This window comes from Ctenopharyngodon idella, chromosome 19 (assembly GCF_019924925.1).
Source record: "Ctenopharyngodon idella isolate HZGC_01 chromosome 19, HZGC01, whole genome shotgun sequence".
Taxonomy (NCBI): Eukaryota; Metazoa; Chordata; class Actinopteri; order Cypriniformes; family Xenocyprididae; genus Ctenopharyngodon; species Ctenopharyngodon idella.
This window is the reverse complement of record NC_067238.1, coordinates 23,888,374-23,903,000: the sequence shown is the minus strand read 5'-3', so window position 1 is coordinate 23,903,000 and position 14,627 is coordinate 23,888,374. Positions and strand designations below refer to the sequence as shown.

At 37.3% G+C, this 14,627-nt stretch overlaps 1 protein-coding gene across 1 annotated transcript; it reads right to left on the bottom strand.

Moving 5' to 3' along the window:
• Positions 1-3,125: 3,125 nt before the first annotated feature.
• On the bottom strand, positions 3,126-7,615 carry fam8a1a (family with sequence similarity 8 member A1a). The gene is made up of 5 exons (XM_051873649.1): positions 7,172-7,615; positions 6,015-6,135; positions 5,681-5,804; positions 5,304-5,443; positions 3,126-3,967 (listed from the first exon to the last, which is right to left on the bottom strand). Exons 1-5 carry the CDS (start codon positions 7,503-7,505, stop codon positions 3,823-3,825), a joined length of 864 nt encoding a protein of 287 aa, XP_051729609.1. The 5' UTR covers positions 7,506-7,615; the 3' UTR covers positions 3,126-3,822.
• Between the last annotated feature and the right edge of the window lie 7,012 nt (positions 7,616-14,627).

The following is a 14,627-nucleotide window of genomic DNA, read 5'->3' as shown; positions in this document are numbered from 1 at the left end:
GAGTCAGCAGCTGTGAACCCAGTGGCCTTGCCAAGCACCGCTGGCCAGACAAACCAGATGTGCAACCCAGTAAAATTCATATTAGAAATGACGGGCAGACAGATGGGTGGGGCTGTGGGTGAGTAAAGATACGTTGTCTCTGAGGCAAACTGGCATACCACACAAAACTATGACTCTATGAACTGAACACTATGCTCTCAATGACATTTAAGTTTGTTTTAGAGAATAAAACAATGTTAAATTTTTATTTTTAACTGGTAATGTATGTAAAACCAAGTTGTGTGTGAGATTTATCTATTTATCTATATAAGATAAATAGTTTCTATGTTAAAGATGCACTTAAGAAATCGCATACTTCCCTACTATATAGCATCCGGTTGACTTACTACTTCTAGCGAGATTCTGAAGTGTGCATACAATACAGGACACTTTTAAAGGTGCAGTGTGTAAATTTTAGTGGCATCTAGCGGTGAGGTTGTGAACTGCAACCAACGGCAGCTCTCCCCTCCCTTTCGAAGCAAAATAGAGAAGCTACTGTGGCCGTCTGGCTGACACAAGACAAAGATGCCATCGTCTGAGACAGCAGAGAGTATGTTAGCCAGTCAAGCAATGAGGTTTCTTCTTACTTCTTACAAAGAATGGTTTCTGCTTCTAATAAACCAGACGACTACTACTACTACTTCTTCGTGCGTAGCCTATTCAACGTAGTGACGACGCAAGCTGCTTCTAAAAACACAAACGATTTAGAAGAAGAACAACATAGTGATGAAACACGCTCTGTAGTGTTTGTCCGTTTAGGGCTGCTGTAGAAACATGCCGGCACAAAATGGCGACTTGACATGGAGGGGGGACCCGCGGTGTATGAGATAGAAATGGCTCATTCTAAGGTAATAAAAACATAACGGTTCATTATGTAAGGTCTTAATACACCACTGAAAACATAGTTATGTATATTATATTGCATTTCTGTCAATAGATCCTCCCAAATTTTACACATTGCACCTTTAACACTTTAGTGACGCAAGTGACGCTGGTAGGTCACATGATAAAGACAACATGGCAAATGTAGTATGTCCAGATTAAATTCATACTATATAGAACATACTTTTTAGCGTTCCTGAAGTAATTACTTGTTCAAAATAAGTACCTACTCAAGAGAATATGGCTGTGTCCGAAATCGCCCCCTATACCCTTAAATAATGCACTATTTGAGGGGACAGCCATTTGTAATGGTGTCCGAAACCATAGTGGACGATGTTGAGTGCACTCATTCAATCCCACAATGCACCGCAATAACGAGTGTACAACCGATGCATGCTCAACAGCTAGAGAATACCCATAATGCACTGTGAGAGTCACGCGCTGAATGAATTCCCGCGTCTCGCCAGGAGATGGCGCCCGCAGCTGAATCAATCATCCATTCATTTTCCAAACCGCGCTGGTCCAGCATTATCATACAGGTATAAATTCCTTTTTAATTGATCATTAAATCGTTTAAAAGGTTTGAACATGCTAGTTCAACATAAATATTCATTACTGGAGCTGCCAGTTTGCTACATTTCAAAAGATTATTAAACAACAGCACAAACTCCAAATTCACTCACTCGTTTCATTCACTCCTTCAAGTGGACTATATTAGTGGAGTAATGTAGGGAATAGTGAATAAGGGTATAGGGGGCGATTTCGAACACAGCATATGAGATTTCGGACACAGCCTTTATCATTTTTATGTTGCCAAGTCTTATACTTAGGCCTGTACTGACACCTAGTGGTTTGGATGCAGTATAAACGAATCACAGCAAAAGTTTGTGATTAGTGATTCTATCGTAGAAGAGTGCTATATGCAGTTAGCCTTTATTCATTTATTCTGTGACTGAAGGTGTCCAATAATAAGGGGATTTCTGGGATAAAGTGAGTAGTATTCAGCTGGTCATGTGATCTCAAAATGGCTGCCTCTATGAGATGACCTGCTCATGTAAAATTAAACAGCTTTTATTAGGTTATATATGACTGCAGTACATCTCATGTGACTGTACTTTAAACATTTACCTTTTTATTTTTTTTTAAAGGAAAAATCACTGAGGACCTTTTAAGTGCCATTAGTGCATATAAAAAGAAACTCCTGCTGCACAAGACTACAAATTCACTGTTTATTATCAGATGTGTATCATCAGATGAACTTGTATCATCTTGTGATGTTTGTTCAAAACCTTGCTTTATCAGACTTTGTAAGTGTTTGTGAGTGCATGTTGGTGTGCACATTTGTCCTAAGACAATCCTTGTGTCTGTTTTCTTCATTTGGTCCACAAGGTTTTGATTATGAGGAATTGCCTCTGGGACTCCAAGACCTTCGGAGAGACCAGAATGGGCAAACAGAAAGACAAAAAAAAAACAGGCCTTATGGCTGTGGATGAAATATATTTTTCAAATAACTAAATCCTCAGTGAGTCATTCTTACCAAAACAATGCAATTTTACAGTTTTTGCCTGATTGGCATGTGATCATTGGCTTGTGTAAATGTGGACTCACTATCTATGGAATGTGACTGTGTAATTTAACGATGCCGAAGGACATTTGCTTTGCATTTCAAAGAACTCACCACTATGATTGTCAAATTAGGGTTCCAGCATGTGTTTATAAACAAATATCACCACCTAGTGGTTATCAAGAAGCATTGTTTGTTTTAATTCTCTACTGTACAGTAATTTCATTATTCTTAACCTTGTACTGATATGGTATGACCAGTTATTATTGCTAACTAAAACTAAAACCATTAAAAACCCTTCTAGTTACTTGAAACAAAATGAATGTTAACTAAAATAAAAATATAAAAAGCTTAAACCTATTAAATTTAAACTTATATTTTATGTCAGCTAGTTGCCAAGGCAACATTTCTAATTTTCATTTAATATTTCAATTTTAACTTGACGTACTAAAATAATTAAAACTAAAACTGAAATAAAAATTAATTAAAACTATTGACATTTTATCAACTAATAACAAAATTACTAAAACTTTCAATGACAATGTAAAAATAAAAATAATAAAAACAAAATATGAATAAAAACTACATTTGTATCTCAGTGATACTAAGACATGAGAAAGATAATACATCCCAGAGAATATTGTCTTCAAGGATTTTAATATATTTTTATGAACCATGCACCGTGAAAAATCAGAACAGCTGATGTGTTTAGCATACCTAATACTGTAGGGCAGATAATGTGAATTTCACTTAATTCTTTACATATCAAAGATCATAACTGAAACACAGGACACGTACAACAGGTTTTTAAGAAACCCTGAGAAATGTAGTGAGGCATATCAGCCACCGACTGAATTTACAACAGGAATGGAACATTCCGGACGGCTGCAAGCATGTGTGGAAGAATACGTGATGAATGCGAGCTCAATTCCCTGCCTTTGGTAAGATTAATAACAGACTCGTCTGGGCCATAAACCTTGAATCTGGGGAGAAGTTATGAAAACCTTGTGGATTAAACTGGTGTTTAGAGTCAAACATTCCACTCGGATGAAATTTCCAAGCATGTCCACGTAAAACATGTGTCTTGAGCTTGATATCACTCATCATTCTTCAACACGAAATACTGTCTGTTACAAGATCAGTAACATCTCTAAGAAAGCAGATATTTCTCAGTGTTGTAAACAATAGCTATGTAATCAGATTTTAATACAGGGATCATTAGTGCAAATCTGCAGTACATACTATGCTGATATTTTCAAACAAAATACTGAGAACATCTGTAAGCGCTTGATGTTTGACAGGGGTTGTTTTCACATGACTTTGACACAAACAGACGGTCATCTGGCTCTTCTCCTCCGAACCACGATGGTTCCAGCCACAACGTCATAAACAGTTCTGTTGTGTTGGAAAAAGAGTAGCGTGATAAAGATAGGGAACAGGAAGGCGATGGAGAAGTTTTTATTTAAGGCCCGTACTGTGGACCTGCAAAATGAAAGAAAAATAAATAAATTAAAATACTTTTAATACATTATTATGCTATATATATACAGATATATATACCGATCAGGCATAACATTATGACCACTGACAGGTGAAGTGAATAACACTGATTATCTCTTCATCACGGCACCTGTTAGTGGGTGGGATATATTAGGCAGCAAGTGAACATTCTGTCCTCAAATTTGATGTGTTAGAAGAAGGAAAAATGGGCAAGTGTAAGGATTTGAGTTTGACAAGGGCCAAATTGTGATGGCTAGACGACTGGGTCAGAGCATCTTTAAAACTGCAGCTCTTGTGGGGTGTTCCTGGTCTGCAGTGGTCAGTATTATCAAAAGTGGTCCAAGGAAGGAACAGTGGTGAACCGGCGACAGGGTCATGGGCGGCCAAGGCTCACTGATGCACGTGAAGGCTGGCCCACGTGGTCCGATCCAACAGACGAGCTACTGTAGCTCAAATTGCTCAAGAAGTTAATGCTGGTTCTGACAGAAAGGCGTCAGAGTACACAGTGCATCACAGTTTGTTGCGTATGGGGCTGCATAGCCACAGAACAGTCAGGGTGCCCATGCTGACCCCTGTCCACCACCAAAAGCGCCAACAGTGGGCACGCGAGCATCAGAACTGGACCACGCAGCAATGGAAGAAGGTGGCCTGGTCTGATGAATCACGTTTCTTTTACATCACGTGGATGGCCGGGTGCGTGTGCGTTACTTACCTGGGGAACACACGGCACCAGGATGCACTATGGGAAGAAGGCAAGCTGGCGGAGGCAGTGTGATGCTTTGGGCAATGTTCTGCTGGGAATCCTTGGGTCCTGCCATCCATGTGGATGTTACTTTGACACATCCCACCTACCTAAGCACTGTTACAGACCCTGTACACCCTTTCATGGAAACGGTATTCTCTGGTGGCTGTGGCCTCTTTCAGGAGGATAATGCGCTCTGCCACAAAGCAAAAATGGTTCAGGAACATTTGAGGAGCACAACAATGAGTTTAAGGTGTTGACTTGGTCTCCAAATTCCCCAGATCTCAATCCAATCAAGCATCTGTGTGATGTGCTGAACAAACAAGTCCGACCCATAGAGGCCCCGCCTCACAACTTACAGGACTTAAGGGATCTGCTGCTAACATCTTCGTGCCAGATACCACAGCACACCTTTCAGGGGTCTAGTGGAGTCTATGCCTCAATGGGTCAGGGCTGTTTTGGCAGCAAAAGGGGGACCAACACAATATTAGGAAGGTGGTCATAATGTTATGCCTGATCGGTGTATATATATATATGTTTGTCCGCCCATGCATTATAAATACATGCATAACTCACGCAGATAAGCTGACATTGGATGCCGGTACCACCAAAACCCGATTCGGCTGCACTAGGACTGTCGTATCACATGTGACGACTCGAAGACCCAGCAGGAACTTTCCCGGAGTGGCACCTCCAGCTCCCCAAATACAGATGATCTGCAGATAAAGAACACAGGCTGAAGGAATGTGTGAGCTGTCTAAAACCACAAACTCATTCAAACCTATTCTAGACTACAGAGGCTTTGCACCGGATATTGTTACCAAGTGACAAGATAATGAGGATGGAATTAATAATCATTTAATCATTTAAAAAAGTAAATTAAAACAGATTGAGAGACAAGGCTTATAAAATGGAAGACAAATGATTCAAGAAGCTTGCAGAGACTCACTCACTTCATAGACGCACACAAGGACTCTGTATGCTAAAGCCACGGCCATCATCTTTTGCAGGTCCTCCAAAGATGTGGTCTCATCAATCTCTTCCACAATAAACTGCATCATGAATTTGGAAATATCCCTGTTCAGAAGATCAAAGACATATGAACTGTCATTACACAATATACTGTATATACAGTTTGGAGTCAGTTATGAAAGAAGTCTCTTATGCTCACCAACGCAGCATTTATTTGCTCAAAGATACAGTAAAGACAGTAATACTGTGAAATATTATTACAATTTAAAATAACTTTTGTTAGCATTTTGGTTCTAAAAAAACTTCTCAACTCACTTCATTCCACTGAGATGCATGATCCACAACACTATGGTTGCCTTTACACAGAAGAGAAGGAAGAAATCCACAGTTTCAGCCAGAAATCTACGCAAAGGGGAGGGGATGGTGTACTCTCTACCTGAAAGAGAAAAAACGAAGTTAGGACAGAGAGTGCCAGTCCTAGGCAGACATACATTTATCAAATACTTTGATTTTCACATGAAATTCAACAAACCTCAGTGTGAATTCTCAAGTTTAATTCTTCCACTATCAGATAATATGTGGCATGTACACTAATGTTGGTGCTATATAGGTGCTGTGCAGGCATCATTGTGTGTCATGGCTATTACAGTAATATGTATTTTATGACGGTTACTTTCATTTATATGTGGTGTAAGACTGCAGCATACACCTTAGTGAAAATGTGGCACAGAAGCGCTTCAGAAGTGGCTTTTAAGCGTTACACAGACTGTTTAATGCTACTCAGAACTGGCATAAATGCATTTACACAGCAATTTCAGCTGCATACTTTGTTATTAGGAAGGTCAGAGCAGAGCAGCAGGCATAATTTAATCTGGTTTTTATACATCATTATGTCTCTTTACACTGAATATTGCATGCACGTCCTGATATTGCTGAGTTAGATGCGTTCCTGGGTCAACATATTTTGTTGATCCTGGAACAACATTCTAGTCTGAAAATTTTGTCTTAACCCTATTCCTACCCCTAAACCTAACCCTACCCATAAGTTATCCCAAAAATCAGAGGGAAATGATAGATGAATAACACTGATGTAGAAGCACCAATTCATGATTTTAAGCCTAAACTTGACATAATCTGTAAACTTGTCCCTTAAATCTGATTGGTTGATTTAAATGTTGTTCCAGGATCAACAAAAATGTTGACCCAGGAACATGTTGAACTCAGCAATATCAGGTTATGCAATATTGCATAGGCAGAGTGCATGCAGTCTTGCTGTGTAAAGACACCTTTAATGCACTTAAAATAGTATGTAAATGGGTTATATAATACTAAAAGTACACAAAGCTGGGGATTATGGAGATATACATAAAATGTAAATGAATTTAGTTCATTTCTTCATGAACGTAAGTTAACGTGTGTTTACTGATGCAACTAATTACTCCATCTCCTCAGAGCATTGTATTGACAGCTACCTGCAGGCTGTGCTGGTCCTCTGTCAGCAGTGCTGGATGTGGCAATAGCTGCTGGACGGCTTGACGGTGGGCTCGTCTGGTTATACCAGGCGGCGATGTCAGCGGGCGTCGCGGAATATGCAGATGTGGAGCTGCCGGGTGCCTGGCAACCGAACTGAGGCGGAGGAAACAGCGGCGCGGACATGAACACCCAACTCTGCCAGCTCGCATAGCCACAGTAATAGCGCCACATCCACTGCTGCAGCTGCGCGCAGTATTCAGTCGTTGTCATGTTGTCACTGTTATCGGATTCCTGACGGTTTTTGACCGTTTCTTCTGTACTATCCGCTGTCATGCTGACTCCTTTTATTAATCTTATTTAGACTTCCACTTCCTATAGAGGCTAATCTCCTCAGGCAGCGGCCATGACAACTGCTCATTCAAGCCAGAATATACCACTATGCTAATATATTTGGAGTTGGTGTTTTTCGCTGTAAAAGCCTAAGACAGTTTCTATAATTACATTTATCATAGCAAAAAGACATGTCTGCTACAAAAGACACAAATTGTGCAAGTAACTCAAAATTAAACTACATCAACTGTTTGTGCACCCCTGTGATGTCCAATAGTGGTGCAGGCTGCAAAGACCATTAGGATGTAGCATAGACTGTAAAGGATGTAACGCAATCAAAGAAAAGACAGTCATGATTAATCTAAAACTCTATGCATTTGGCTGACTCTTTTTATCTAAAGTGACTTAGCTTACATTGCATTAAATGGTTAGTTCACCCAAAAATGAAAATTCTGTCTTCATTTGATCACCCTCAGGTTGTTCCAAACCTGTATAAATTTCTTTGCTCTGTCCTACTATGGAAGTCACCCCAAAGTGGCCTGGACAAACTTTCTTCAAAATATCTTCCTTTGTGTTCAGCAGAACAAATATATTTATACAGGTTTGGAACAGCTTGAGGGTGAGTAAATGATGACAGAATTTTCATTTTTGGGTGAACTATCCCTTTAATTAGCCTAAAGTTATACATTTAATCAGTTCATCATTCATGCATTCCTTGGGAATCGAACCCATGACCTTTGCATTGCAAGCACCACACTCTACTGTTTGAGATTCAGGAGTTATGATAAAATAATTACTATAATTAAACAATAAAATAATTATTATCATAATTATATCCTTGACGATACACATTGATGAAAACTTGCTATTTTCTCATCTAACTTTTATTATTATTATTATTATTATTATTATTAAAAGCACTACAAAAATGATTTATCTGAAACTTTTGGAAAATTAGAAAATAATACAGTGGTAGTGGTAGACTACTAGTATAATTTATAAAAATAATTATTTATTTTTGGAAGTTTGGTAAGTTTGGTATTTTTAACACTCACTATACTCAAAAAGTTTAAAAATTTTGCTAATTATTTTACTATATATATATATATATATATATATATATGTATATATATATATAGTAAAATTGCAAAATTTGATTTAAATTACTTTTTGAGTATAGCGAGTGTGTATATATATATATATAGTAAAATAATTATATATATATATATATATATATATATAGTAAAATAGCAAAATTTGATTTAAATTACTTTTTGAGTATAGCGAGTGTATATATATATATATATATATATATATATATGGAATGTTTGTATTTTTATAAAATAATTATAAAATAATTAGTCACACTGAATGACCGTTTAAAATGAAAAGGTAAATAAATAAATAAAAACAGGACCTTAAAATGACAATTTCGTTTATACATTAATAAAAATTGTAATTTCCTTGACAATAAAAAAAAAGTCCTCAAATAGAAGTGAAACTTGTCTAGACTCATCACCACTAGGTGGCGACAATGTCATTCGTATGATTTTGCAGTGACGGAATTGAACTGGTTAATTCTCAATACATTTAAATTGATCTCTGTATTATCAAATAGTGACCTAAATAAATGTAATGACACAGATTCTCAAACTTAAAAGTTATTTTATTTTAAAAAGGGAGCATAAACTCTACTTGCGAGCAGTCCTAAATTGAGTTTCAGCTTTTAGTAGGTGTACTGACTGGCTAAAGTTAATTGTGCTTATCTAGACATCCACATGTCAATGCAAAAGGATCAAAGGTAGACGGCTTCAAAAACTGTCTGCCGGAAACAACCCTGTTTTGTCCCTGGATGCTTGTTGTGGTGGCCAGCTGTTAAAAGACTGTGATGTATTTATGTCTGTGTGTTGCTCTCATTCTCTCTTGGTGGTGTATTTGCTGACTGGGCTGCCCTGGGCCTGTGAGTTAGGTCTGGCCGGCCTAGTGACTGTGCTGGGCCCTGAATAGAGGCCCCCAGGCGGAACAGAATCAGCCCATGTGAGGATGATCACCCCTGACAGGATGTGAGGTGACTTGCACAGAAATAATCAGGGGCAAATAAAAGCTGTGTCTAGCAAACGCTGACCTGCATAGAACCTGTCACCGGCTGAGGATTACGAGCGAGGTGTATGAGTGTGTCTGGCTGCTGTCGATACACAGATAATCACAGTACCTGCACGGTTTGAAGCGAAGAATCACGAGGGGTTAAAGTATTCAAAATGAAATCACACAGTAAATGCAGAGGAGGACATGATACACTCAAATTTATTGTGTTATACTTGAACTTTGTTACTATTGTGATTGTGTCAAGAGCTGTGCAATGTCTGAGTCAACTAGAGACTCAAAACCTTTGCTGACCTCTGTGTCATGTATGTTAACAAATGATCTACACAATTAAAGAACATTTAAATGTTAAACATCTGTTTTCCTTTATCATCTCATGGTTAATTCAAAGCATTTCTTAAAGAGACCATTGCCTGTTCACACCAAGGACGATAACTATAACGTTGTGATGGGTGCTTTCGAAACACTGCTTCATGAAGCTTTGAAACTTTTATGAATCTTTTGTTTTGCATTATTGGTTCGGAGCGTGTTTCAAACTGCCAAAGTCACGTGATTTCAGTAAACAAGGCTTCGTTATGTCACAACTGTTTCCAAACCTTTCGAAATTTCAATGGCTCACCACTGGGGGCGATCTCTGTGAACCCATGAATAATGCAGATTCACTGAGATTCGCCACCCAGCGGCGAACCCTTGAAAAAGTATGGTTTTTACCTGATCTCTGATCAGTTTTATGCACTTGTAGATGTAATGAGACATTTTTATAATTAAAAGGAACAATAGTAGTTAATAGTCTCTTATTGGCCTGTTCAGCTGAGCCATCCATAGAACAAACACCCTGTTGAAAAAAACAGCATATGATGGTTAGGTATGTTTTGAAGCATGGAAGCTGGTTTGAGCTGGTTTATGCTGGTCTTTAGCTGGTTTAAGCTGGTCAAGTGCTGGTCCTGAGCTGGAGCTAGTTACTTAGGGGCTAGGACCAGCACTTGACCAGCTTAAACCAGCTCATGATCAGCTCAAACCAGCTAAGGACCAGCATAAACCAGCTCAAACCAGCTTCCATGCTTCAAAACATACCTAACCAGCATACACTGTTTTTTTCAACAGGGCAAGCCCTGAAAATTGATAAAAGAACATATTACATAGACACTTAATATTTAATAATATTAGATAATTAGTTAATTGTATTTGATAGATTATACTTTCAATAAAACACTTGAAATGGGTTTTTAAAAGCAGTTTTATGCATGTTTGGCCTGAGTTTTTGTTGCATTTACACAGTTTTGAACGCTTCGAAACAATGAATCATTTGGCGAAGCAATTAGTTCAATTGATTCGAAGCTTCGAAAAGCTTCGTTTCTCCCATTACTACTATAACGATAACGATAAAGATATTGTTCTAACAATCATTTAAATATAAAAAGAATAGCAGAGTCCACACCACAACTATAACGATAACTGCACAGTGAAAAAAATATCTTTGGAACGATTTTTTGTTGTTGTTGCTGAACAATTAAAAACAATGACAGCCAATCAGAAACCACTAGACTTTAAATAGCGCGAGCATTTAAAGCGGCAGACGACAAAACTGCAGCGCGCTTATCCGCTTGTTAAGTCGTGACGTAAGGAACGCCGTTTCCGGGCAGTAGCCCCTCACTGCAGAACACTCGAGATCCAGGGGGCGGAGTCGGGTAGGTTAAGGTATATGTAAAGTGGGAGGAGTTGGATCTAGAACCAGGGGGTGGAGATGGGTAGGTTTAGGGCCAGGGGGCGGAGACGGGTAGGTTTAGGGATATGTAAAGTGGGAGGAGTTGGATCTAGATCCAGACTTAACAACCGAATAATAAACAGAAAGATATCGTGTGTTATTGTGGACGCTAATATAGTTATCTTTATAGTTATCGTTCTTGATGTGAACAGGCGTTGTCACAGCCTGTAGCCCATACAAGTTAAGCTCTTTGCTGTCCTCACTCACACCCAAATCAGGGTGTGAGTGAGGACAGGAAAGTTGACTCCAAATGAGGAGTCAACTTTCCTGCATGCAACAACAGCACAAACCCTCCCGATCTTCCGCCATTCAATACTCACATCTTTTGATTAATAACTGGGGTAAAAACAAACTTTGTATGTAATTACTATATAAATGAATGTTTGCATTTGCAGTTTCGCATATGTTGAGTGATGTAGAAAAAAAAGTATTTTGGTTTAAATGAAAGCTATTATTTCTGAACTCTTATAGCATAATGACCTTGAAAACGTGAATGATTTCAAGTTATAAAATTCCTTCATGCAGTGATACATCTGTTCTTTGCTGAATTGTTTTCTTATAATCTCATATCTCCAATCTAGACTGTTGGTGGTTTAAATGCTGTTATTTCAGCGTTGATGTTGAGAGTTTAAGAAAATGTGGTGACGGTGCAGGAAATCATGTGATATCAGCACACTCACACCGAGATTTAACCTCAGACATGTACCACATGATATTGTGAGTCATTTACTTCAGAAATGTCTACTATATTTGAAGTCATTGTCTTTATTAAATACACTAGTCTCTGATAAACACTTCACTGTTTCTTCTTTTAAGCCTTCACTATTTCATTTTAAATAGTCTGGTGGTGTGACAAATTATTTATTTATTTTGTATTTTATTATTGTTCTGTTTTGTTTAAAAGTACAAAAATTCTGTTTTGTTTGTTTGTTGGATTTTTTGTTCGGTTCTGTTTTTAAAAATACAAAACGATCTGTTTGTTTTGTTTTGTTTTTCTGTTCTGTTCTGTTTGGTTTTTGTTTTGTTTAAAAGTACAAAATTTCCATGTTGTTGTTTTTATTTATTTATTTATTTTGTTCTGTTTTTTTTTTTTTTTTAAGTACAAAAATTCTGTTTTGTTTGTTTGCTTTTTTGGTTCTGCTCTGTTTTGGTTTTAAAAGTACAAAAATTTTATGTTTTGTTTGTTTTGTTTTTCTGGGTTTTGGTTTTTGTTTTGTTTAAAAGTACAAAATTCCCATGTTGTTTTTATTTATTTATTTATTTATTTTGTTTGTTCTGTTTTGTTTTGTTTGAAAGTACAAAAATTCTGTTTTGTTTGTTTGTTTGTTTTCTGTTCTGTTTTGGTTTTAAAAGTACAAAAATTCTATGTTTTGTTTGTTTGTTTTGTTTTTCTGTTCTGTTTTGGTTTTAAAAGTACAAAAATTCTATGTTTTGTTTGTTTGTTTTGTTTTTCTGTTCTGTTTTGGTTTTAAAAGTACAAAAATTCTATGTTTTGTTTGTTTGTTTTGTTTTTCTGTTCTGTTTTGGTTTTAAAAGTACAAAAATTCTATGTTTTGTTTGTTTGTTTTGTTTTTCTGTTCTGTTAGGGCTTTGGTTTTTGTTTTGTTTAAAAATACAACAATTCCATGTAAAAGTACATGTAGTCTCTCACATAATATGAATTAAAAGTATGACATCTACCCATATTTAAAAAAAAAAAAAAAAAAAAAAAGGAAAAAAGCAGGTTCCTTTACTGCTTACGTCGTCTGCTTACGTACTGTTGTTCCTTAACTGAGAACTAAGAGCACGCAAATCCTTTTTTTATAAGATTTGTGGTCATTTTTTGACACAGAGACCCCATTAAGTTAATTATGTCAGCTTTCCAGCATTTCAGAGGTGAGCACTAATGTTAGGGGCTTGGCGTCATGCGGTCAGAGCTCATATACCACCCACCACCTCCCTTTCGGTTGCCCATTCAGTACCTCTCAGCCCTATATGTGGCCCTGCCTGTCTGATCACATGAGCTGCTTCCCCCTCGGCTTCTCTAGATCAAAAGTTAGCCGTGGGAAAAGACATAAAGCATTCCAGAACATCTGACATTTGTATATGTTTATTTGCTATACTTGCAGCTGTGTGCAGACAAAGCCGAAGACAAGCAGCCGTCACTTCAAAGTTGCTTTGTATTCCACATTTAGAGCACTGAGCAACAATGTAATGGGTTAAATCTGTCATTCTTGAAATAGCATTGATCTCTAGGCACGACTTGGTTGTGATATATTGGTGAACTTGACCTAAATTACACCAAATCCTGTTTGGTGTTTCAAATAAATCTCAATCCTTGAGGATTCAGGGGTTAAATTCAAGTACAACCGTAAGTGTTTTGTTTACAAGCAGTAAGAAGAAAGGTCAGTGAATGACTTATAGCTTCCTTTTCCTCTGAGCTATCACAGACCCATGTTATCTCCCCCCTACAGCAAGTGGAAGTACGTGTTTGTAAGTAATTAAAGGGTGTTCACAGAGCTATTGTTCTCTAGACTTGTGCTCTTAAAAATAAAAACACATAGATATATCTCTTTTTTATATAAACTACAGGCAACATATTATGATGCTTAAACGTCAAATTCCCTCGCTTCAACAGGAAAAAAGTACTTTTTCATTGCTTGCCATGTATTGAAAGACGTTGACGGAAAGGGTTTGGAGAACTTTTTTCATTCAGAACATAACAGGCATTTCATTGACAGGATCATAATGGGTAAAAGGACCTGAGTGGATTTATATGGCCCTGCCCAAAAATAGGGTACAAATTCAAAGCATTAGAGGCACAAATCATATGTTGTTGTTTTTTTAAATTAATAATTTATAACTTACAATTAACATTGCTTCAAAAGTATATTGTTATTAACACATTAAAGTCCCTTTTTGAATTTGGTCTGTCCAACCCAATCTCATGAGAAAATAACTATTTTATGAGGTGGTGATTTATGTGATTCATATAGAAACATATGCTTTTTAGAAAAATATAACACCAATTCACCAAAACATAAAATAGTTATGAATTGCCAGGAGAGGTGGTATACATATGGTATATATATATTTGTGTGTGTGTGTGCAAGCTGTTACAATATGATTTTCCCACATTCCCATTGATTCCTTTAAAAAATCCATAGAATTGTGACAACCAGGACAAAATCATTTGGACTCTACATGTCAAGGCATTTTCTCAATTTGTACACAAATTTTAGTGTTGACTTCATTTGTCAAGCTCAAACATTCAACCA